General features: G+C 42.8%; 1 protein-coding gene across 1 annotated transcript in view; it reads right to left on the bottom strand.

The window, feature by feature from the left end:
- The window catches only part of LOC118775412 (nucleoredoxin-like), a 51,410-nt gene extending 41,240 nt beyond the window's left edge, over positions 1-10,170 (bottom strand). Inside the window, exon 1 of the mRNA XM_036525318.1 lies at positions 9,656-10,170. Coding sequence (XP_036381211.1) covers positions 9,656-9,964 — 309 coding nt within the window. The 5' untranslated portion in view covers positions 9,965-10,170. The remainder of the gene's footprint in view (positions 1-9,655) is intronic.
- Between the last annotated feature and the right edge of the window lie 12,616 nt (positions 10,171-22,786).

A 22,786-nucleotide genomic window follows, 5' to 3' on the forward strand; every position in this document is an offset into this window, starting at 1 on the left:
CAGGGGTCCAAGCCTGCTTTAGGGATGCCAGTGTTTCTACAGCACTCCCCCCCGCCCTACCCCCCCCCCCCCCCCCCCCCCCCAACTCCCTCCCAGATGGAGGAGCAGTTTGAATGCATTTCTCATCCTCTTATTCCCCAACCACTCCCCTCTGCCAAACATTTCATGCGGAAAAAACTGGTTAACTGCAGACGTTTTCAGAGACGTGTTTATCGTTTCAATGAATCAAAGGGAAAATGAAAGCTATTGAAATTCTAAAAAAAATTGATCCGATTTCCCTGAATCGACAGGCCAATTCTGTGCCGTTACCACAGAAACCAACACCCAGTAATCCCGCTGACGCGACCCAATGTGGCACACCTGACAACTGCAACTGTTTGAAAACGAGAGAAAGGAATGAAGAAAATATTACCAAAGGACTGGGTTTCCCTGTCAAACCATAACCGTGACAAAGGCAACATCCACTGAAAATTGATCGAAAAATGGCAGGGGAGACTATTAACACCGCAATAGCAATAACCAGCCCAGCACATCTTCAATTGTCCTCTGCTGCCAATCTCTCACAAGCCTCTGGCAGTCTGTGTGCTTTGCTGTCAGAGAGGTTTTCTGCAGGCCTGCCTCGGTCATGCTGTGCTAAGCGTGATGTCATTCAGATCTGGGCACAGCGGATCCCCACCCCTTATTTCGCCCGAGCACCCGGGCAACGCGGGCAGACAGACTGCGGGGCTTGTGCTACTGTGCAGAGTAAGCTGCGAGCCGGGCAGCCAGGCGCAGACAGCTGAGACATTCCTGCCACGCTGCTCTTCCCCAGCTCAGACGCAGACTCAGGAGCAGCCGCAGGGCTGAGCCGGCACACTGCGCATACAGTCAGCACAGTCACTGTCCGACGCCGGGGCAAGACTTCCCCCTGACGAAGACAGGGCGTCAAGAAATATATGAAGTGCCAGCTGGCTCAGGAGGAAAAAAGGGGAACAAAGAAATAAAAACACATTAGATAAGCCTGCTTTCATATAGGGTGGATTTCTTCCCCTAAGCATCAATGAACAGACACTTATGAGCATTGTCAGTACACTTGACTGCTTATTCGCTTATTCCTTCTCATGACAGGCAGCCTTTTTATTTTTAGAGAAGTGGTACACTAAAGTCTGTCACCGCGATTAAACGACTCAAGAGATCAAACACATCCACAGTCGCGCTTAATTTCCCTGTGGGGAAATAAAACAGGAGTGAGTACACAAACAAACCAACCTTTGTGCCTGGTTCCAAAGTTCAGCAAGTGTCTGATACAGAAGTGTTATTTCACAGAGGGAGATGGCAGTCATTAATTGATGGTGTGATGAGTAAAATTATCCTGGACCACTGAAGCACAAAGAGTTGGATGGGGACAGCGAGAAGGTCACTGAGTGCTTCCACAGGACTAGCCACACTGGGGGTTTTTTTTTTTTTCTTTCTTCCCCTCTAAGAGAAGATCCATAACGTGACCTCAGGCATCTCATAAAAAGAAGTGGCCAGAGAAACCACACCAGGCGCTAGACAGAAAAGCGGGCCAGCAGGAGCCTGCGGTTCGAGAGAGAGCACACACTGAGGTCTGAGTGGCGTTTCAGGAACTTTCCTCGTCTTCCCACTTGGCTGTAGTCGCTGCCTTTCCATCTGTCTGACTGTCTGTTTTCCAGTACATCTACGTATATCTATGCATTCCTCCATCTATGAAGTTTCACTCCACTCCTGTTTAGTTCAATTTTGCAACACTGGGGGAGGGGGGGGGGGGGGGGAAGAAAACGTGATAAGAAAGCATGGCTGGGGGAACTTGGAAATTGTACGTGTTACACTCAATTACGTGGAAAAGCAAAAGAAAACAAGATGGCATCTCTCTGTGGCGAAACGTCCCTGGGTTTTGGAGTAAGTACGGAGCTGCGACTCGGGAAATGGCTGCAGAAAGGCAGTTGGGAGCAATTAGAAGCAGGGAGGGACACGACCCCCCCCCCCCCCCCCCCCCCCCCCCCCCCCCCCCCCCCCCCACCCCCCGTAAAACTTCTTAAAGAGAGGAGGTGCAAGAGAAGCTCAGAGGGAGAGCACAGGATTCATGCTGAAAATACTGTCACAGATTGAAAAACCATCCAAATGTTTCATTTTCTGATTTATTTCCTCCATTGTTTTTTTTCCCCCCTCAGAAATACAAACAAAATCTTTTTTCCTCATCTCACTGTTGTACCCTCATATTTCCGTATTAAAAAACTCAACCACAGCATCCTTGGAAATTTGCTGCCAATTAAATTAAATTAAAATGGTCAATATCTGCACTGTGGACAAAATAAAAAAAAAAAGCATTCTTTGGACAGACACTCTGCATGCACTTGGTGACTGTTAATTGGGCTCGCTTTGGAATAAAATACGCAACCTTATGAATCATGCATTGTGCCGATTGGAGGGCCGCAGCAGAACCTCGGCCTCTAACGTCATTCTGCCGTGGGAAATTATATCCTTAACCGCGGTGCTGCATGAGTCAGTAACTCAACACTGCAGCGATTACCCAGAGACACACAGAGGACCAGGAAAAACACATCCCTATGGCTCAGTTTGCCCGGTGAATGGCAGCCACAGCAGTTCGCTGGTCAGAGCCATGCGGCCAGTGGCCAGTGTCTCACGTCATGTCAGTGATCCGTGCGGCTTTGAGAGAAGGGAAGGGCTGAAGCTGCTTATAACAGGAAAAAAAAAAAACCTGCCCTCTTACTGAGGCTAGGACCGCTGGCACATCCACTTACAGCCAATCAGACCATTTGGACTTTTCTCCTTTATGGTTTCCACGAGAATTCCTCTTGCATTACTCCCTCACTCACAATGGGACAGCAGCCCATAGAGAAAGGAAGCTAGTGGGTATCCAGCTGTGATACGGGAACATTGCAGACATGTTTGCCCATGCTGAGGGTAGAAAGAGAATAACCAGAGGAGATCTTTAGTAATCAGAAGCATGGTGGAGTTCTGGGATGGGCTAGGACAGGAGGTGCCAATTAAATAATCCTACAGCAACAGTGTCACAAACTACACTTTTGTGTGCCATACTCCATGACCCTGTTTTCTCTCAGAGAGAATGCTGCGCCTACTTTTTTTCCCTCATGGTATAAAAGAAAAATCAAAGGGCAAAATACATCTAAGCAGAGAGAAAGAAATACTTTCATAAAGCAGGAACAGTCAAGAACAGAGGGAGGGCGGAATACCTGCATGGACCAGAGCTGTATGAAAACCTCTGACCCTTTGTAACAATTTTTTGCTGCTACTGATTTCAAAGACAACACAAAGAGAGACACACCTACTATGCAATAAAATGAAATGGGAAAGTGCTCCACAAAAAAAAAAGAAATCTAGGTGTACATCATTACAGTGAGGATTTATAGAAACAGCTGACATGTTAATGACAATCATCCTTTGCTCAAGCTATGCGGTTCTGCAACAACAAAATACACATGAAGAAATTGGCATCAGGAACACTTAAGTCAAATCCTTGTTTTTTTTTTTTTTGTGTGTAACTGAAGCGCTCCTTTGACACTTGAGGTTATTGCAAAATAGCTCTGTGATTATTAGTCTAACTGAAACAGGGCACCCGAACAAAGCCAGAGCAACACCTTCCTCTCCGCAAAGACAGAGGCCTTTATTGTGCAATAAGGAGGGGAGGCTGCAGTTTTCATCTGATCAATGACTCCCCGCTGCCAGCCAGCATTAAGGCAGGTCCAAATGTAACAAGAGCACACTGTTCACTTTCAGCACGTGCATTTCGTTAAGAGCCACAGCTGCTGGGGGTGAGAGTACGAGTACTAGAGATGTAAAAATACAAGACGTTAGTCAGATACACGACATGTTCTGATTTTCAAAAGTGCATATGTATATATATATATGTAATGCGTGCAAAATGATTTGATAAATGCTGAAAATATTCTTGCGCATTTTGATGTTACATTAAAACACATTGCATTTTTGTTTGACAAAGGGTTATCAGAGAGACTTTTCTGAGGTTACCCTCTGATGCCGGCAGGGCTGCAGTTTGCAGAGATGCGCTAAAAGCTGTGACTGAAGTGGGTCATGTGCAGACTCCTTCTTCAGCTCTTACTTCCCCTTGTAACGCCATGCCAACCAAGACGCCGCTGGCTCCCGGTCACGCCTCTCCCTACACGCGCCTGCTGATCAGAGGTCCCCGCAACAGGGAAATTGAGTGGGGAGCCTAGATCATCAGAGATCCTTCCTCTCGTGCCAAAAACAAGGCTGGAAAGTATCTATTAATAAAAATAATACGGGAAGTGAAAAATGGGACGGATATGAACGGCGTCTGCAGGCCTTAGAAGAGGACAAAATGAAATCATGTCTGTCGCAGAGTAATGTTTTTTACTCTCACACTGCCAGCTTCTCCAAAAAGGAGCAACGGTCCTCCGCCTGCTGCCGTTACGTGGCATCCCTATTCTCGTCTGCGTCCACATTAAAAGCAAGCAATCAGTCTAAATATAAAAACCGTATAAATGCCTCCCATTCCCTCAGCTCCATGCGCAAAGGTCAATGAGGTTTTCTGCAAAACCACTCAGCAATAAAGCTCAGCAACAGAGCGCAGAAACGTTTTACAGGTCGGCGCCGTGGCGCTGATAGAGTTAACGCTGCCAGTTTTGCGCTCCTGCATTTCAAGCTCGCCTCTGCTTGATTACATTAGACAATTCTCAGCGCTGTGAATGATGAGGGAGGACAGATTAAGAAGAGGAAAAAAGGAGAGACAGAGAGAATGAGAGCAATACCCTCTCTCTAACGGCCGATGTGTCCGTCTGAAACTTCTCCTTCCTGTGTCCCCTTCCATAAACACTCATTAAAGGAGAACATGCAGCCCCCTCTGTCCAACCTCTCAATTTGGCAGCAGGATCTTAGTAAAGAAACCTCCCCGTGACTCTCAAATCAAACCCTAAGAGTCCAGTGCTATAATACCACGCCACAGCGAGTGGCTGGGTTGATGGTCTCCTGGGCAGAGCCCTGTGGAGAGGCAGTCCCAGCAGGAGTGGCAGAGATTCAGAAAGCATCCAACTGTGTCTGCCTCCTCACGAGATTCTGCACAGACACTCATTCCTGCACGCCACAGATTTCTGCCTTAAAAGGCAGCTGGTTTTCAGTGCCACTCCTGGACACTTACTGTGCCCCCCCCCCCCCCCCTCCCCCTTTAACCAAACGCACCAGACATGTTACAGCTTGACCCTGCGCTCTCCATTCATCACAGTGAACGGTGTTGTGCCTCACAGTTCCGAGGCAATGAGGACGACACACACGCGTGTATGCGCGCACTGACACAGAAACACGTTCTGTGTTAAAGAACTTCAAGAGAACACGCCGTGATGTCACTGCCCCCACCCCCGTTCATCCCCATTCCCACTCCCTCTCCCACTCCACATTCCATCAAAGGCCATCCACACCAGAATTCCAATGGGTTCCAATCGGTTTGCAATGACAATCCAGACACTTAGTGGTAATAGGCAGAGAATCACAGACATTCAAACTCTGGCCCTATACTGTGGAGGTGGATTAGTAAATGAATTCTGTATCAAATGCATTCTGGGAATGAAGTACTGTAGTCCACATTGCTTACAGTGGGTTATAAATAATAGATATATACAAAGAAGACGTAAGAATGTACTCAGTGTTCTACTTTTTTCAATACTGATGTAAAAGTTTAAATAGTTTAACTTTAGTTTAAAAAAAAAACTCATTGCTATAATCTTTGCCTATATATTGTTCTCTTTTTTTACACTACTTATTGCTTAAAAACAAAGCACAGGGGCCTTTGTTGTTGCACACTGAACTACCTTACACTTCCAAAAGTTTAGCAGTGGCGGCACGCGGCCGTAACGTGACTTTGCCCATACTCATTAAAAAGAGCAGACAAAAAGCATGACTCAGCGATTCCTCTGTTGTTGGGTTTTGGTAGTCTCATTTTTCAAAAAAAAAGTGTTTCACCTCCAGTGACCGGACAGGTAGTAGGAATAGCGCAATCTGCATCTGCATGCTGGGAAATGTAGTTCAAAAGGAAAGCTACGTCAAGTACCTCGAGGGCAAGCAAACAGCTAACATTTAATCCAAACAGTGAAACCAAACAGTCTAACATCTATTTCCCCCCCCCATGCCTTGATATATCGGATTTTCAAATGCCATACATAAATTAAGCCCTCTCTGGCCATTCTTCACACCTGGATTAGATACTGCTGCAACACACACAACATCACTGAGAATCTGCAACGCATTAACAGGGCCTTTATATAATCTAAATCATACCAGAGCCATAAAAAAAAACAGTAGAGGGGAACACTGCTCCCCACGTCCCTGCTCATATTCTTTCATGAACAGAAAAGTCTGTTCTGGAGGGAATTCTGTCCCAGTTCATAAAAAGTAAAGCACATCGTTTAGTGACTGAAGGGAAGGACCACAGGGGATGGTGGGATTGTGGAGTAAAAGGTGGCACACGTATGGCATTCAACCATTTTCGTGACATATTTGAGAACTTTTCATTATTATCCGCAGATATGATAACTAACAGAATGATGTCAGAAACTTTGATATTGCCCTATTCACCATATACAAAACGCTCATGCTTGTCAGAGGTCAGATCCAACCATGTTAATACCACTCATGACATTCCAAATAAAAAGTCCTTACAGAGCCATTTTTACAGGCCCCGTGCGCCAACCGTGTTGAGCAAATGTAAAGAATACTTCCATTCAAAAAGCCGTCCCCGAACAACTTAAAGTCAGCCAAGCCTGGTATGAATCAGTTAACGCCTGCCCATTTGGAAAAATCTTCTCCACCCCCTAGTCCTGAAAAACTGCGCTGAACTTGTGCTGTTTTACAGATGGCTTACAGCAAAATATGAGACAAGGCAAGTTGTCAAACGGGTCTCACCACGGAATATTGATTTCTGTTTCTCCTGTGGGTTGAGGGGTTGCACTGGGTTATTGTAGGCCTTCAGAGTATGGAGCGGTACAATCAAACCACAGAGGCACAGGGGCAAGGCATGGATAAGGCACTCTCCCAATGAAATAACATTATACTCCTTTCTTCACTGAAAACATACGCGGACCCATATATACTCACCCGCCCCCAACCCCTAAACCTCTCCAACTTTCGCATGTGCATGCACAAGCACAAAAGCATCACATTGTGAATTCCTGCAACACACCATCTTTGTGAGATTAGATGTGCATTGTGCATCTTATATAAATGGAATTCCTGCCGTGGGCAAACATGTTATTCAGCACTTTGATTGCAGGGGGCTAACACAGAAAGCCAAGCATAGACGCTTATGCAGAAGCCTTACTAGACCAGTGTTAGTCCCTTTCATATTATAAATACATTACCCGATATGTATGCATACCACTGATTTAAAAGGAAAAAAAAAAATAGTATAACTGGAAAAAATATGTAGTGCATCATTTTTTCCTACTTAAAAGTGTAAGAACATTATACTGTAATCTGGATACCATGGCAATGCAAATTCATACCGAATAAATACTGAACAAACTACACACACATATATATAAATATACATATATATGACAGATACAGATGTGCATAGATAGATATGAGCTGATAAAAGCCTCTTGTCAAGACACAAATTGGCAGCCTCATTTGACATGAAGCTAGTTGCATACCAACAGCTTAAGAAAATGTGACTTCAACTCTTATTTCCAAGCAAGAATTATGAACAGCTGTATCTTTTTATCATCCATTTATCATAATTAAAACGGCTAACGGGAAGGCAAGATACCATTTCAAAGCATAATTTTCCTTTTCAAGTGCTTCTACCTGAAACATCCAATTGAATTTCACTAGTTATCTGCATGCATGCACACACAAAAAAAGGTAGAGTAAAATAATTTATTGCTGTAAGGCCCTCGGAAACCCATTTATGGTTATTGCGGGGTGTGGAAGTAACCAATAAATGAATCCATTGACCTTGCGAGGTGACATCTTGAGGGCAATTTGCTACCTGCTGCAGCACGCTCTTTTACACCAGGTATTGACCCCGTCAGCACAACAGATTCCTAGCAGATCACAGGTTATCAACCACAGCCCCCCTTAACAACTTAAAATACCCCATTCCTGCACTCTAACACCTAAAACATACAAACCATAACATTTACATCTGAAGGGAAGGAACACTGTGATATCGGTATTATTTTATTTTGTGCTGGAAAAAATCAGGAATGGGCCAAATAAACAGCCATCTAAGTCAACATCAACAGGCACTGGTGGATACTGCTTCAAGACATGAACGTTATAGTGTAATTTGCATGGTATCCCTGTCACCTCCGGGAAACACTGCTGACTGGACCAATCCTTGTGAAAGGAGAAAAATCATTCATAGTCGTTGCCAATGAATTTCATTTCATTCATACATGAATATATTTTGACTTTGTTATGTGGGTATGTTGCCTACACTTTTAAAAACTTATATTAAGTCAAATTATTATCTGAAAGGCACCACACAACTGCACTTTATGAAAAGTCATATTTTCATAAATATTGAATGTCTCTGCTCTACCAGTGAATTTATATTTAAATATCTACTTTCATGTCTAATTCAAGGATTTGGACTTAAGTCCAGTGCTGAAATAGCAATTGAAATAGTATTTAAATGACAATAAGATACATAATAACACAAAGATACAGATAAAGAAAAATGCTAAAATAAGAATAGCTTTCTACATATGCATACAGTATGTGTGGGCGATTGCTTTTGGTTGACACGTTATGAAACCAACCGGTGCAGCTTTGTTGTCTTAAAATATAAACTTTAAACAATAAGATAAACGTTTGAATTGATAAAATGGACAGCGAAGTTTTTCCCACATCTGGAAAGGGAAGTGTACGGTAGAATGGTCGTTACAATTAACCAGGACAATGCATGTGCTATTCCCCAGATATTTTACAGACACCAAAAACGTAACGTAACTTGCCATTTTAACCAGTGTTAGCGTAATATAATCAAAATATGAAAAAATAAATGTAACAAAAGTCTTAACATAAAACGGGGAGCCAATACATGCAGAGATTATATTCACTATAACACTTCAGGCATTTCCAGAATTACACAGAATTTTATGAGGCCGAAAGATGTGCGTTAACAGATACTTCTACATATGGGACACGGTCAATAACTGCTATCAGTTATTGCAATTAAGCACTCTAATGCGTCCGTTTGAACATCTGAATAAATCACGGTGTCGGTGTCAGATTGTAACAAGCCTTAAGATTGTTACTTAAGACTGAATGACCCCCTCTCCATACCCCCCCCCATACACACACACACACACACACACACACACACACAGCAAAAACGATGTCAACTTGCGTGTTTAGACAACGGATTGCTATGCTTAAAAACAAATGCTATTGCAAAGAGAGAAAGCAAATACACAAACGAAACAGGACAGAACAAAGCATCTGCAATTTACTACCTGTACCCTACCAATTGCTAAAGTCAAGTTCAGTTATTTCTGTGTGGAGTGAAGAGAGAAAACCATGGCTGGTTGACACAACAAACTGCAAGCTTGTGAGAGCAAAGCTATTGACATCATATACACGAAATGCCACGGAAAATTCGGACTTCCTACTCAATTCACACCGTTTCTCGGCTTACCTTTCTGTGCTTGTCTTTAAAAGGCAACGCCGGCCATTGCATCTCTTGTAAGAAGTCCTGCCAATGTTTCTGGTCCTGATCGGATGAGATGAAGACGATTTCCAGTTTGTCTTTGTGTTCTGATGATTTTTTGAACTTGCTGTAAAACTCACACAGACTGACGTTGAACTGTTTGCAGGGGCCATTTAGGCTGCAGCCGAAGTACAGCCCGACCAAGGACAGCTTGCTGCCCAGCGCCTGCACATCTACTTCGGCTTTCTCGCTGTTGACGAGCCGCTCTCCGAGTAGATTCACCAGAAACTCCGACATCGCTTCTCAAGTCCACGAACAAGACCCTAATATTCCGCTCTGCGTTGCCTTCCCCTAAAAAATAAAAAATAAAAAAACTGAAGGACTAGGTGTAAAACCAGAACGCCCTCTTCCTCTTCTCAGCCAGCAAGGAAAATAGCAGGAGCGTGGACAGAGCGTGTTAATATGGCTTGCAGCGTGCAAGAACCGCTTGCTGCCTCTACCAACGTGTGGTTTTACAAATGCAACTCCCTGTACTACTCAACAGTATCGTTGTGCGAGCCGAGCTAAACACAAAACTCTCTCACGACACCTAGCTACGAACAGGCGAAACTGCACCTTGAAGTTTGAGTACTGTACTGGACTACGATGACTTCAAGACCAGCAAGAAAAAAAAATCTCAGACATATGCCAAACGATTGCAACGGTTGCTACATCTGGAGACAAATAAAACGAAATAACATCATTTCGAGAGACTACAGCCAACGAAGTACTTAGTTTATTTAAAAGACAAACGAAGTAACTTGAATCGCATTTTCTGCACCCGAATAAGCATGTAACTACATATTTGCGTCAGATTATTTTCTGACGTATAGCGATGCATAAAAATATGACAATAGAATCTGAATCTGCAAGCATACAGTAATAAACCAAGTTCTCTAATCATAAGAGTGGGGATTCGCTGTCACGTTAATTCACGTGCATTCCCATCTGCATTGCACAGGTCTCGTTGTAATCATTGTCTTTCAAGAGGTCTGACCAAGAAATGGGATGAAACTCAAATGAACATCTTCAAAAACGTGTCAAACCCTGACATTAGAATTGCATATAAAACTTTACAGAGCCACGTTCTCATATGAGGCAATAAATAAATATAGTGGATTGGGCGCCGCCTACTGTTTATCATAGGGACCTTACAGTTTTGTCTCAAGGAAAGTACTTGTTATTAATAATAAATAGATTTTTCTAATTCTATTTACGTTTTCATTTAGTTTTTAATCCAATATAGAAATTCATAATCAGAAAAAAAGTTGAGAATACTGCAACAAAGCGGGAGCTGGTTCATGGGGATATTTCTCGACAGTACCGGTTGGGTAATTATTTTTTATTACCATGAGTAGTGTTGAATGATTTCCACAACTAGGCATTGAGAGTAACATATCGTCTGATCTGCAGTGTAGTTAGGACATTCCTGTATCACAATAGCACTCAGAAACTGCTGTTGTGCTAATCCTGTTACACCTTGGGGAGTACAAATTACAGCTTTGTACAAACCAGATACAGCCAAGTCCAAACTAAAGTTAAGAACTACGGTAGAACACAACCCAACACACACAGCATGACCCCATAACCACAGCTGGGCGGTACTGATGATAACAATGATAATTACTGAAGTCAGTCTACTTGTTGTAATGAAATACATACCACGACTCTTCATAAATATGGATATTGTTTTTGGCTGAGTTACGTTCTTCTTCAAAATAGCATTGCTAGTCTCCACACGTCTCATTCCTGACAATCTGGCAACACAACACACTGGCTTGTGAAGCGCTTACCATATTCTGCATAGCCTTCAGTGAAGAACTTTTTGCCAAATCAATAACTGAGTTTTATAATGTTTATGGAATGTAGCTCGACAGAAGAACAAAATGAAAACATCATTTCTTTTCACTTCCTTTTCAAAATAATCAGGATTTTGTGAGGAAAGATCAGTTAAATGTTCCATTTTTAGCAGTTCAGATCCTCTTATCACGGTCTATGGTTACACATCTTTCATAACATCCAGCAAGAGCAGAATTCTTTCAAAAAAAGTGCTCCTGTTTTCTGGGGCCACATACATATTCATTTCAATGTTCAATAACAATCGGACCAAGAGACTGTCAACACAGTCAATACAAAGCCGTCGGACAACAAGCACAAGCAGTCAGTCAGCAGAGATTTGACCTTACACATAGAAACAGGAACAGATAAAATTACATCATTCCAGTCTCCGCTGTAACTCATTCCAGTTGTTAGCTGCTGCGGACCAGACTCGCAAGAACAATCCCAGGTCAAGTTGCACCGGAGCGACAGGAAATTAGATAGACCGGATTCCAGCTGGCAAAGCTGAGATTCGACAGCACAAGGCCTTTGGGGTGGAACTGTCAGGAAACGGGAGGCGATATCCTGATCTCTTTGCGGTGCACAGGGATGCTGAGGGCTGTTGTGGTGTCTCACACAGGGCTCTGACATGGCCCTGAAATCCACTGTGACATCATCCACTGTGACATCATCCAGTGCAGGTCAGCCCTAAGGCACTCCTGAGGCTGAGCACTTCTGAGGCTGAGACAGCGAGAGAAAGAGACTTAAATATAAGCCTTTTACATATTGTCCATATTTTCATGTCAATGCATTTAAACAGTTTTTTTTTTGCTATCGATTATGCAGCTCATTGACTTTGGGTCAGGGGAAGTGCTTGCTAGCAATGGAATAATACAAATGATTAAAACACATACATAGGTGCACACCCAAAAACTTAAAGAGTAATATCTCTTGAGAAAAGCTCAACAGTTATTCTGTGCTGAGCTGGCAAGCAATAGCTGCTCCTAATTGTGGCACAAAGCATATTTCTCTCTTGAAAGTGTTTCAAAAACAAGTCAATTTCTGAGCATCTTTGCTTTGCTGATTCAGCAAACCCATTTTAATAATGTGAACGTTTATGAACAGAATGCTTTCCTTTGTGGCAAAAATTAACTTGTTTTAGCACGATATGATTTGAAATGACATCTTTTAAAACGACAGCACAGCAATAGCGATTACATCAGCGTATCCGGCGCAACTAGTAAATTGGGTTGGATGTCTGTTCGGTGGGTACTGTAGATGTCTTTTCCGACAAGGGAATGATGGAGAGGACGTTTTTGCAAATCAATGGACATGCGCAGAATCTGCGCAGCGTTGGTCACAAGAAAACATGTGCGAGCTGCACTTGGAGTTCACTAAGTTTTAATTTTCATAGGCATCAGTTTGTCCTCTATCTGCCCATCCCGTCCATATAAAATCCAGTTAATCTGCGCAGCGCCTCATTGATCCTCGTGAACAGGAACAAAGAAGAGGATAACCTGTCATATGATTTATTAAAGATCAGTCCAACTGCGCATCATAGGATAATAGGCTATGTATTCCGCTGGGTTTCCGAGCACCCGACCTGTCCTTCATGCAAACGATGAATTTGCGCAGATTTTGTTTTGCGGAGTATGGCGCCCTGAAAGACACCCCGCAACTTCCTCTCGCGTACAGCGACGTCTCGCGTGAGTAGCAGGTGTGTTCATTTCAGTGATTTATCATTCCGGAGAAGAGGCATGACTGACACGCGGGGACAAAACTGGCGCTCCTAAAAACCCAAACAACCTGGCTGCGTCCCAGTCCAGCCTCTCGATGCGAGTGGCCCTCGGCGCCATGTATTCCTGACATGGGTTGTGAATTCTGCTCGCTTTCATGCATCATGAATGTGGTTGAGATGACAGATCCTGTGGAGCGCTGATGTGTTGCCCAGCCGTGTCTATGCTGCAGCGTGCTGCATGTCGCAAATTGAACGGTGGATGGTCGCTGTAACCCACACGGCGGATGTTCTAGTCAGCCACGAGTGGGCAGTCTGCTCTATTAGCGTCGTTTACATGCTGCAGCCGATTGTGCATTACCTTCCACACATCAGAAACTCTGTCAGGTGTTCTATTTATATCCTGTGCATAATCTGTGGGATTTTCCCCATTCTTATGAAATCGCATACCCACTAGTTAAACTGTAAAATAAAACTAAAATTCTGCGAAGACAACTATGCAGCTTTCTCGCTGTTGCTTCCCTGGAGTATTTCATTTGACGGACATCGGCAGAGTGGGAGAGATACACACAAAAGAAGGCCCACGGAAAAGCAGTCACGAGTCTTCAAAGCACTGGCAGCTAAATAGTTAAACATGTTCCATTTTCAGCGTTAATTTTTGATTTGCCCAACATCTATCTGGCTTTGTTTCACTTTTCCAGCTATTAACAATTCACTACCACTGATTTCTTGTCATTCTGTCTTTATGTTCTTTGCTCTATCCAAGTCAAAATATAGAGATGGCCATCCACCAAGTTTCGGGTTGGCTGTGCATACCCCATGCCTATACAGCACTATGAGTTAGGGCTTTTTTGGGGTTTGTTACATAAATTGAATATACTGGCAGTAGTTCACAGTCGTTGCGGCACGAACCCTGATCTTCTCTGAAAGTTTCTCTGGCTCAAGACAACTGCTATAAAAATAATTTCTTCCATCGGCAATCTAAGTTCTCAAAAACAAAAGAACTGAAATGAACTGAAAAGGGTATAGATATAGTGCAACGAGGATACCTATGTGAGGATCATTGTCTGTCTAAATGAGGATATAGAGTTAGTGCAGTCGATTTGAGGAATGCACATTACTGATAGGCATGAAATGCTGTTTGGAGGTTGGGTAATATTTTTTTAATTTGTCTGTTCATACTATTTGCACATTTTTAGGGCACATTGTTAAACCTATCATAGATCACAGTACAATCACATCAACAAATTCGGCCAGTTGATTGGCCAGATGCTTCATTGCTCTTCTGGGGTAATGGGAAAGTGTCTCTTCTCTTTCTCAAACACATGACATTGACATGTCCTCAAAAGTGTAGGTAAGGCTGAGCTACAGGGATTAATATTCTGGGGTCACAACGAATAATTGCTCATTAAAAAACAGTTTTAGGTGATTTTAGAATAGGTGTATATTCTGGATTGTCAATTCTTTAGTGTGACAATTTAGTTTAGTTTAGTATCTGTTTTCAATGCTGCAAGTTGTGATTTTCCAAGGTTTGTATTTTCCTTGCCGTGATTAATTTCTTACACTTAGTAGAAATGCATGTATTTGCTTTCAATTTAAAGAGAACAAGTAAATGAGCACCTACCTTTTCTTCATTATTGATGCTGTCAGCATCAAAGGAGTTTTCTAAACGACCATCTGCTGTTGTGCGACAAAAATAGACCTGACACAACAGCTGAAAATGACCCCGATTCCATGAAAAAATGATTCTGATACACGCAGCGTTTGATATTTCTCATAATTAGAAGACCCTCAGAGTCATCTGAGCACCATTCGTTGTTTATTCCATACTTTAGCTCTGAATGAGGAACAAATAATTAAACTCCCACCACTCAGGAAATTACCTGAATGTGTGTCTGCTCGCCTGTTTGAGGCTACCAGCAGCGCAGAAATGGCAACACTGCAGTGGCAATTAATTACTGAAAGAGACAGAGAGCGCAGAAATAGAGCAGGATTTTTAGTGATTCAAATGTGTGTTTGTGTATTTGTGTGTATGTCCTTGTGTGTATGCGTGTCTGTGTTCATGCACATTTGAGTATGTGCAGTATGTGCTTGCGTGTCTTGATGTGTGAGTGCATGTGCCTGCATGTATGTTAGGGCATGTATTTGTGTGCGTGTGTATGTGCATGAAAGCGCGCGCGTGTGTGTGAGTGTGCAGGGCGGAGTATCTCAGTGGCCTGCTGGTTCACTGAGCATTAATGCGCTTGGGTTGCAGGGAGAAACCACTCTGTCTCACAGCAAAGATAGCGATGAGGAAGAATGGTACCATTGTCTCCCAGGAAAGCTGAAAACAACTGTCATCTCTGGTCGTCTAAAGATTACTTTATAATTGTTGTGCTCCCTTCCTTTTGTGATTGTTTTGTGATTTATTTTTGTCATTGTACTCCTAGTGGTTGCCTTTACTCCCAGAAATTATAAGATGAATGTACCATAGTATACAGAGTTACAGAGTTATCCCTGACCACTGTAGTATAACAAATATAGTTACATTCAATATATTACACATCTGTGATTACAACAATATTTTAATAATAATGACAATAATAAAAACAATAATATGTGTCAAAACATTTAACATAAATCAGGTTGTTTACAAAGAGTGGCCATATAACAAGCAGTATTTCAAATCACATCTTAAGTCTCAACATATTGTCATATTTTTTAATACGAATAAACATGAATTTTGGAATTATTCAGCCCTTCTGACCCTCAATCACTCAAGTTCTCAGGGTGGTGTTGGAAAGACTGATCTCCTTGGGGGGGAGGTGAGAAGACTTGGCTGAGATTTCAGGTCTTCATTAAAGACAGAGGGGGTGCTACTGCACTATAGGGCTATCGCCAGTGTGATTTACTAGTGAACGTAACACTTCTGCAATGATCTAAGGTCAAAAATGGATTTTAACTGGTTTAAGTTTGAGCGAAACCAGAAAAGAAGTTATACATATTAGAGAGATTGGTGTAGTACGCAAAAGATTTGGGGGTGATGTGCTGAGAGGGGTTAGTTAGTAGAGGGAAACTAAAGAATTTAGACCAAATATGAATATAGACCCATATGATGATGGGAAGGATTAGGCCAGAGTGGCACATCTTAAGGAAGAGGCATCAAGAGAAAATGGAGATGGCGAAGAAAAGGTTAGATCAAATTTTTGGACACGCCATAAAATGAGGTAACAGTTGGGGGAAAGCAGAATACTCAGAAAGACAGCGACCACACAAACAGAGCTCAGGATCTGAGGCAGATGGAGGGAATGTTTTTTTAAACATCTTTTTAACTTTACAACAGTATTGATATAGAAGTCAAGGGAAAGCAGACTTAGTGTCAAGGAAGGCAGCTAGAATAACGTCTGGGCTCATGGGGTTATGAATGGTGTGTATCTGTGCCCTTACGATGAGATAAAAGAAATCAGAGATAGTTAGAGAAAGGAAGCCAAGAGTGTTACCAGGACCAAGCCCAAGTACATAACTAGCTGTGGTTTGATGTTGAACTGTTTTTCTACATGAGAGAGGGCAACTGTTAAGAGTTCAGTGGAGAGCTTAAGCTGTAAACGGCTATAGCAGGAAATATGAGTGGAAGTCAGGAAAGAAGAGAAAAGAAAGGGAGAAGTGGAGAGAAAGTTTAGGTTCCTTCAAGTTTCTTCAAGGAAAATATGATATAATATGCACTGATATAAGGAAATATTATTTTACACAAAAAGTTATCAATACATGGAATAGGTTGCCAGGTCATGTAGTTGAGGCAGAGACCCTTGCTGTGTTCAAGTCTAGACTTGATGCAGTTTTGGATACTCTTTAATTAAGAAATGGCGAGCTTAGTTGGGCCGAATGGCCTGTTCTCGTCATCATATGTTCTTATGTTCTTATGTTCTTATCAAGTCAGCTTCGTATGCTAAAAAATTCCTTTTTGTCTTCTGTCTCCTTTTCTTTCCTCACTTGCAAAGGCTACCTTGCATTCATTTTTGTATTTATTTTACAAGCTCTGTCCAAGCACCCTTAACAATACATTATAACAGCAGAAAAGAGAGAAGAGAGTAAGGAAAAGGGCACAGTATCGATTACACGCAGGAGAGGGGAAAAATTAAATGTTAAAAGAGAGGTACTGTATATTGAGCCATTGTCTTTTGGCCCGATCAATCTACTATCCCCTAAAGGCAGTCCCAGCCACAGAAAGAAACTCCACAGCAATAAAGTCACACAATCAGAGGGTTTGCCAGCTGAAAAAGAAATAGCAACAGGCCCTCTCAGTACTTTCAATAAAAGTGGATTGGGCCTGTTGATTCCACTGAGCAAATAATCCACTGGCCTGCCTTTTTTTTCCTACAGACCTAGTGAATTAGTAACTTCTACGTAGACCCGAAAAAGAAAGCGCTTTTGATCGTATCCTTAGAAATCAACTGCGAGCGGAAATGCGTGTCTGAAGGTATTTCGGCAAACTGTTTTGTAGAGGGGCTTCTCGGGTCTATAAATAAATAGTGTCCTCAGCTGAACCAGAAACGGCTCCCACAGGAGGCTGGAGCTGCAATGTCTCCATTCCCTACAAGCCTGAGAGAACAAGGGAGGCACTGTGGAAGGATTTGAAGGCCTCAGATCCACAGTGGAGCCCCTGGCTCTGTCATGGTTATTATTATTCATTTTTTAAACCCATCATCCACCCTCCCTCCCCCCCTTTCCAGTCCTTATTTCCTTTTTTGTGTGTAATGTCTTTAGAGGAGGTTACAGTGATATGATTGATTTTCCCGTCCCCAGTGCCCTCCCACATCCGAAAGCTTCTCAGTTTTCCATCTCTCTTGCAGAGCACGCCCCAACCCCAATGCTATTAGCCCGTGTCCCCAGCTCACCAGCACCCCTCCAACGTCCTGTCATCCCTCGTTCCCACCCGTCTCCACGCATGGTTAGGCATCGGGGCTGCCAATGAATGGTACAAGGAAGAAATGCACAGTTGAGAGAGACAACCGAGGCACACACAGTGAAGCCAGAACAATTAGATGATCGTACCTGCTGGCAGTTGGCAGATTGGTTTGTTTTTTTTCCCGTCCGAAAAGACATGGCGTGGAGCTAACATAGAACAAAAGAGATCCTAGTAATGATGATAGCAATGACTAAAAATGATAGTAGTGATATTATGAGGGTAAGAATAAACTCTTAATAATGGAAAGGGAGGAGGAGGGGATATGAGCAGGTTCCATGGTACAGTAGCTCATATCCCTTGTGGTTATCTGTGGCCATCATTGTTCATTGTCTGAGAGATGCTATTTTGGCAACTAGTGTGCCTAGACTTTTGTTTTACTATTCCACATTCTTAAAGTAGCTTTCTTGACCATGTTTCGGAAGGTGGGAATGAGTTTTGACGGATGGTTAGACAGATGTAGTTGAGACAAGTCTCCTAGAAGGCAAGTGATAGATGAATAGTGGAGGCTATGGCCAAGATCTGAGATCATGTGGTGGTTTTTGCTAGAACTACTTTACAGGTGTGCAGCACCTGAGGGCGTATAGGTGTGTGACAGTGGCAGATTGTGTGCATTGATTGATGACAGGTCTGTGTTTGAAGGTTCTCACGAGAAAAAAGTGTGTACGTGGGTGCATGTAATACTTTGTATCGGATGTTTTTTTGTTTGCTTTGAATTAACTGAAAGCAAGAAAGTGCTGCTTCAGCTACCTATCCAGTACTCATTGGTTTTTGATGTGTGCAGTTCCACTTTGATGATTTATCTGCCGGAGGATGTTAGCAATTTGTATAATTTAGAGACCGGTGTCTGTGTGAAATGGTGAGGGAGGTTCAGCGGAAGATATGAAAAATATTGATTTTTGGAAGGTAACAGTTTTCCTTTTCTGATGGAATGTTGATAAAAGGGTTGTTGAGGGGCTGCTCTAAGTGACTGATATCTCTCTCTGCTCTCTTAAGAGAAAAATAGACAGTCTGGTGTGTAGCCTGCCCATGTAATCAGAAAGTGCAGTTTGAATGGCATATAGAAAATCAGAAAGATAGGAGAAGAAAGTCTGCCAAGTATTTTATGTTTTTGAAAGGTTTTTAGATGTGTGCTTGTGGTTTGCCATTTCCAGTAGAATTTGGTGAAAGTATTGTTTAGTGAAATGATTTGGTAAGTAGTATTGAATGGTATTGGTTAGTTTTTACTTAAGAAGTTCAGTCTATGAGCTGCAGCATGACCCAAGAGTATCAATTGGCATCTTTCCATTGGTCAAGGTCTTCCTGGATTATTTTTAAGACTGGGATGCAGATGTGGTAATGTCTTTTAGGTGAAATGAGATATGAGAACCATGTTGCCTGAAACTGGTAGAGTTCCCCCTCTAAAGCCACATAGACCTAGGGTCACAGTTCCCCAGAAATAGGTATTTAATGACTGCACTTCTGATTTGGACCACTCACTTTTTTATCCAGATATCCTCCAAAAAGCTCTTTATGAGCTTTAGGGATTAAATTCTGCATGTAAGATGACGTTATGGTGAGTTCAGTCTGTGTTAATACCACGGATATTACAATTCTTTCAAATGACGCATGCAGGGGTAAACTGTAAAGTATTAAGATATCTTTCCATCAGTGATACCCAATGCTGCGGGCAAAAGTATGGAATTTTGATCCCGCTCTCGCCAGACTTTTTGTGCTGAAGTACTGAAAAGACATTGGACTATGTGACCTTGACTGATTATGTGCAAAGAACCATTCACCTCACATCAGAGTTCCAGCTATTTAACCCATTAGAGCCCAAATCCAGCACACCGTACATCACTGTACACCACCTCACGGTGTCATGTAATTGCCCCTCAGTTCAGTCGAGACAGAATCCATGTCAGAACTTGAGTTGCCGGCCATTCCACTTTCTGTGTGTTCTGCTGGTTGGCTGGTGTGCATTGTATTGATGTTCTCAGCATTAGTGAAGACCTGACAAAGCATTTTGTAACTTCAGTGAAGAAGGGAATAATGGTGATTTCCATTATGTAAGTAATTCATTTTAAAAAGTCAGAGGTGACAAGCACAGGCTGCTGAGAGCTGCAGGCAAATTTCTGATTCCAGTTACACCTTAATCTTCGCAATAAATCAACCCTGTACTGATTAAATTGGGGAGATTTATTTCTTATACTTCATCATTAAGTGAATGCAATAAATACAAGTACAAAATCAATGAGAAACATATTGTTCTGATGTTTGAGCTGAGGGCCTGGAACGTTTTTCTTTTTAAATGAGCATGCTTGCGTTGGTGCAACTGATGTGTAATTAATTTTTAGTTGTGTGGCTCTGTGTGCGTCAGTTTGAATTCTCACCTGATTAATTAAAGGCCCCTTCTTGCAAGAGTGGATATATTACCCACCTCCTACACTTCACATCCTTCACTCTTAAACAATAAATAATGAGACTGTGTTTTATTCTGTCCTCAGCACCATGTTGAGGGGGAAACCTACACTTGGAGAGACGATCAATCAGTTAATTCATTAGCTCCTGTTACAGCCTGGATTGCTCGATAGCTCCAAAATTCCACATCCCTGAGATGTAAAATTCTTTAAAATTACATGTAATACAAATCAAACTAACTGAAAAATGCTGAAGCTATCATGTCATGTTGTTGATGTCACACAAGGGCACTTTAGGTTGAGCTGAAAAGAGATATCTGAGATGAATTGGTAGGCCTGCCCATGCCACTGCCTGGATCTCTCCATTCACACATCAAAGGTATGCTCAGTTACACAGGTGGTCATGCCCTGAGACAAATATGAGATAGGCCGTGAGGTTTACCTTATAGTCTCAGATACAGTTCCATGAAACCACAGTCATTCAAAATCGCAAACTGAAAGAGAGGAAGAACCAATGAGTTAGCAGTCAGCAGGGAAAGTAAAAATATAAAAGAGGAAGGAAAATTGATGTTCTCATGACCATTTTGTTTTCTTCATTCCTCCCCCCGAGCGCCATAATGAAAGCTGTGACCCGACACTTCCCGCCCTGACTTCAGAGAGCGAGCGCGAGAGCCACGCTCTCATCTCCCTGGTGAGAGTTTTGGCTCAGCATTAGCTCGGAGAAATTAATGAAGGAGGCAGAAAAGAGGGAGGAGAGGGAGAAAGAATGAGGTGAAGTAAGTCATTAGGTTCGAGGGAACGAGCCAGCTGGTGTGGCCGATCAAGCAGCGAGCTGGGCCGTTAACAAATGACCATGATTCTCAGCGCCGCTCCTAAAGGCCAGCCTGCAGCTTCATCGTCGTCCCAACTTTTTAATTTTTGGTTCTGTCTCTCCATCTCGAACTTGTTGTCTCTTGCCTCAGAGCCAGCAGGCAGCCAGAGCTTATGAATTGCCCCTGCTGCCATTTCTTGTGGTTAATAGTGTTTGGCAGAAAAAGAAGAGAGTAGACGCTGTTGGATTCCTATTAAGTCAGAATGCCTGATAGGCAAAGCAAACGCTCCAGACTGGCTTTCACTGAGGTATTCAACCTTGCCCCTTGACTTCCTGTTTCCCATCATGCACTAAGACTTTATATTACATTATTGGCATTTAGCAGATGCTCTTATATTTACTGAGATAGTTCTGGGCTAAGTATCTTGCCCAAGGGTACAACAGCAATACCTAAGCAGGGAATTGAACCCGCAACCTTTTGGTTACAAGTCCTGCTCCTTACCACTACGCTACACAGCTGCCCAAACAAGCACGTTATTTCCTGTTCACAAAATTTTTTGATCCTTTTTTAAATTTCTTTAGACTGATGTACAGTGCCACCATCTCTTCGCACAAGCAATCTGGGAATTTACAAGTCCTTACTTTGCCAAATGTGCCCTTTTTATAGAGCTAAGTTTGCTTTGCTGTCTCCTGATCTATTTTTATCTCTGTTAAACTCTGCCTCCTTCTCTCTCTCTCTCTCTCTTGCTGAAATACCTAGAGGCAGAGCATTGGCAGTTGGCTCATATTTCGCACACAGCCCCTGCAGAGGATGCTGGTATTTCGCTATGTTTTTGGCTCACTGTAATGAGTGCTGGGACTAGCTTTGGAGCAGCGGGGTGATGAGACGGATGGCACTTGAAGCACAGCAACGGAAAATTCCCCCTTTTAATGGTCTGACTCTGTCTCTCCTCCCCTCCCCAACTACCTTGACGTTGCTGTTAGTTCCAGAGGTGTGCCCGGGCACCTGGTGATTTTATAAAGCTCTCCTGACATTGCATGGATACGCCTTTATGTGTTTGCCTGTGAGCCCCGGCTGTTTGTGTAGTCCGGTGGGAGGGTGTAAACCTCCTCCTGCCCAAAGAAGAGACGTCATTCAGAGGCTGTTTTTCTGTGAAGTCTGTGTTATTGTCTGTATGCTGCTGCTGCTGTTTCAGGTAGTGAGTCAGCATGCGCTCACGGATCAGGAGAGTCACGCTGATGTAATCTGTCCATATTAAAATCCGTGTTTTTTGACTCAGGAAGTCACTTAACAGTGCTTTATTTGAACAACCCCCTTCTGTCCTCCCACTCAAATGACACTCATGTCATTTTTTCCATTTTCCATCAGAACTAC

Source organism: Megalops cyprinoides, chromosome 3, assembly GCF_013368585.1.
Source record: "Megalops cyprinoides isolate fMegCyp1 chromosome 3, fMegCyp1.pri, whole genome shotgun sequence".
NCBI lineage: Eukaryota > Metazoa > Chordata > Actinopteri > Elopiformes > Megalopidae > Megalops > Megalops cyprinoides.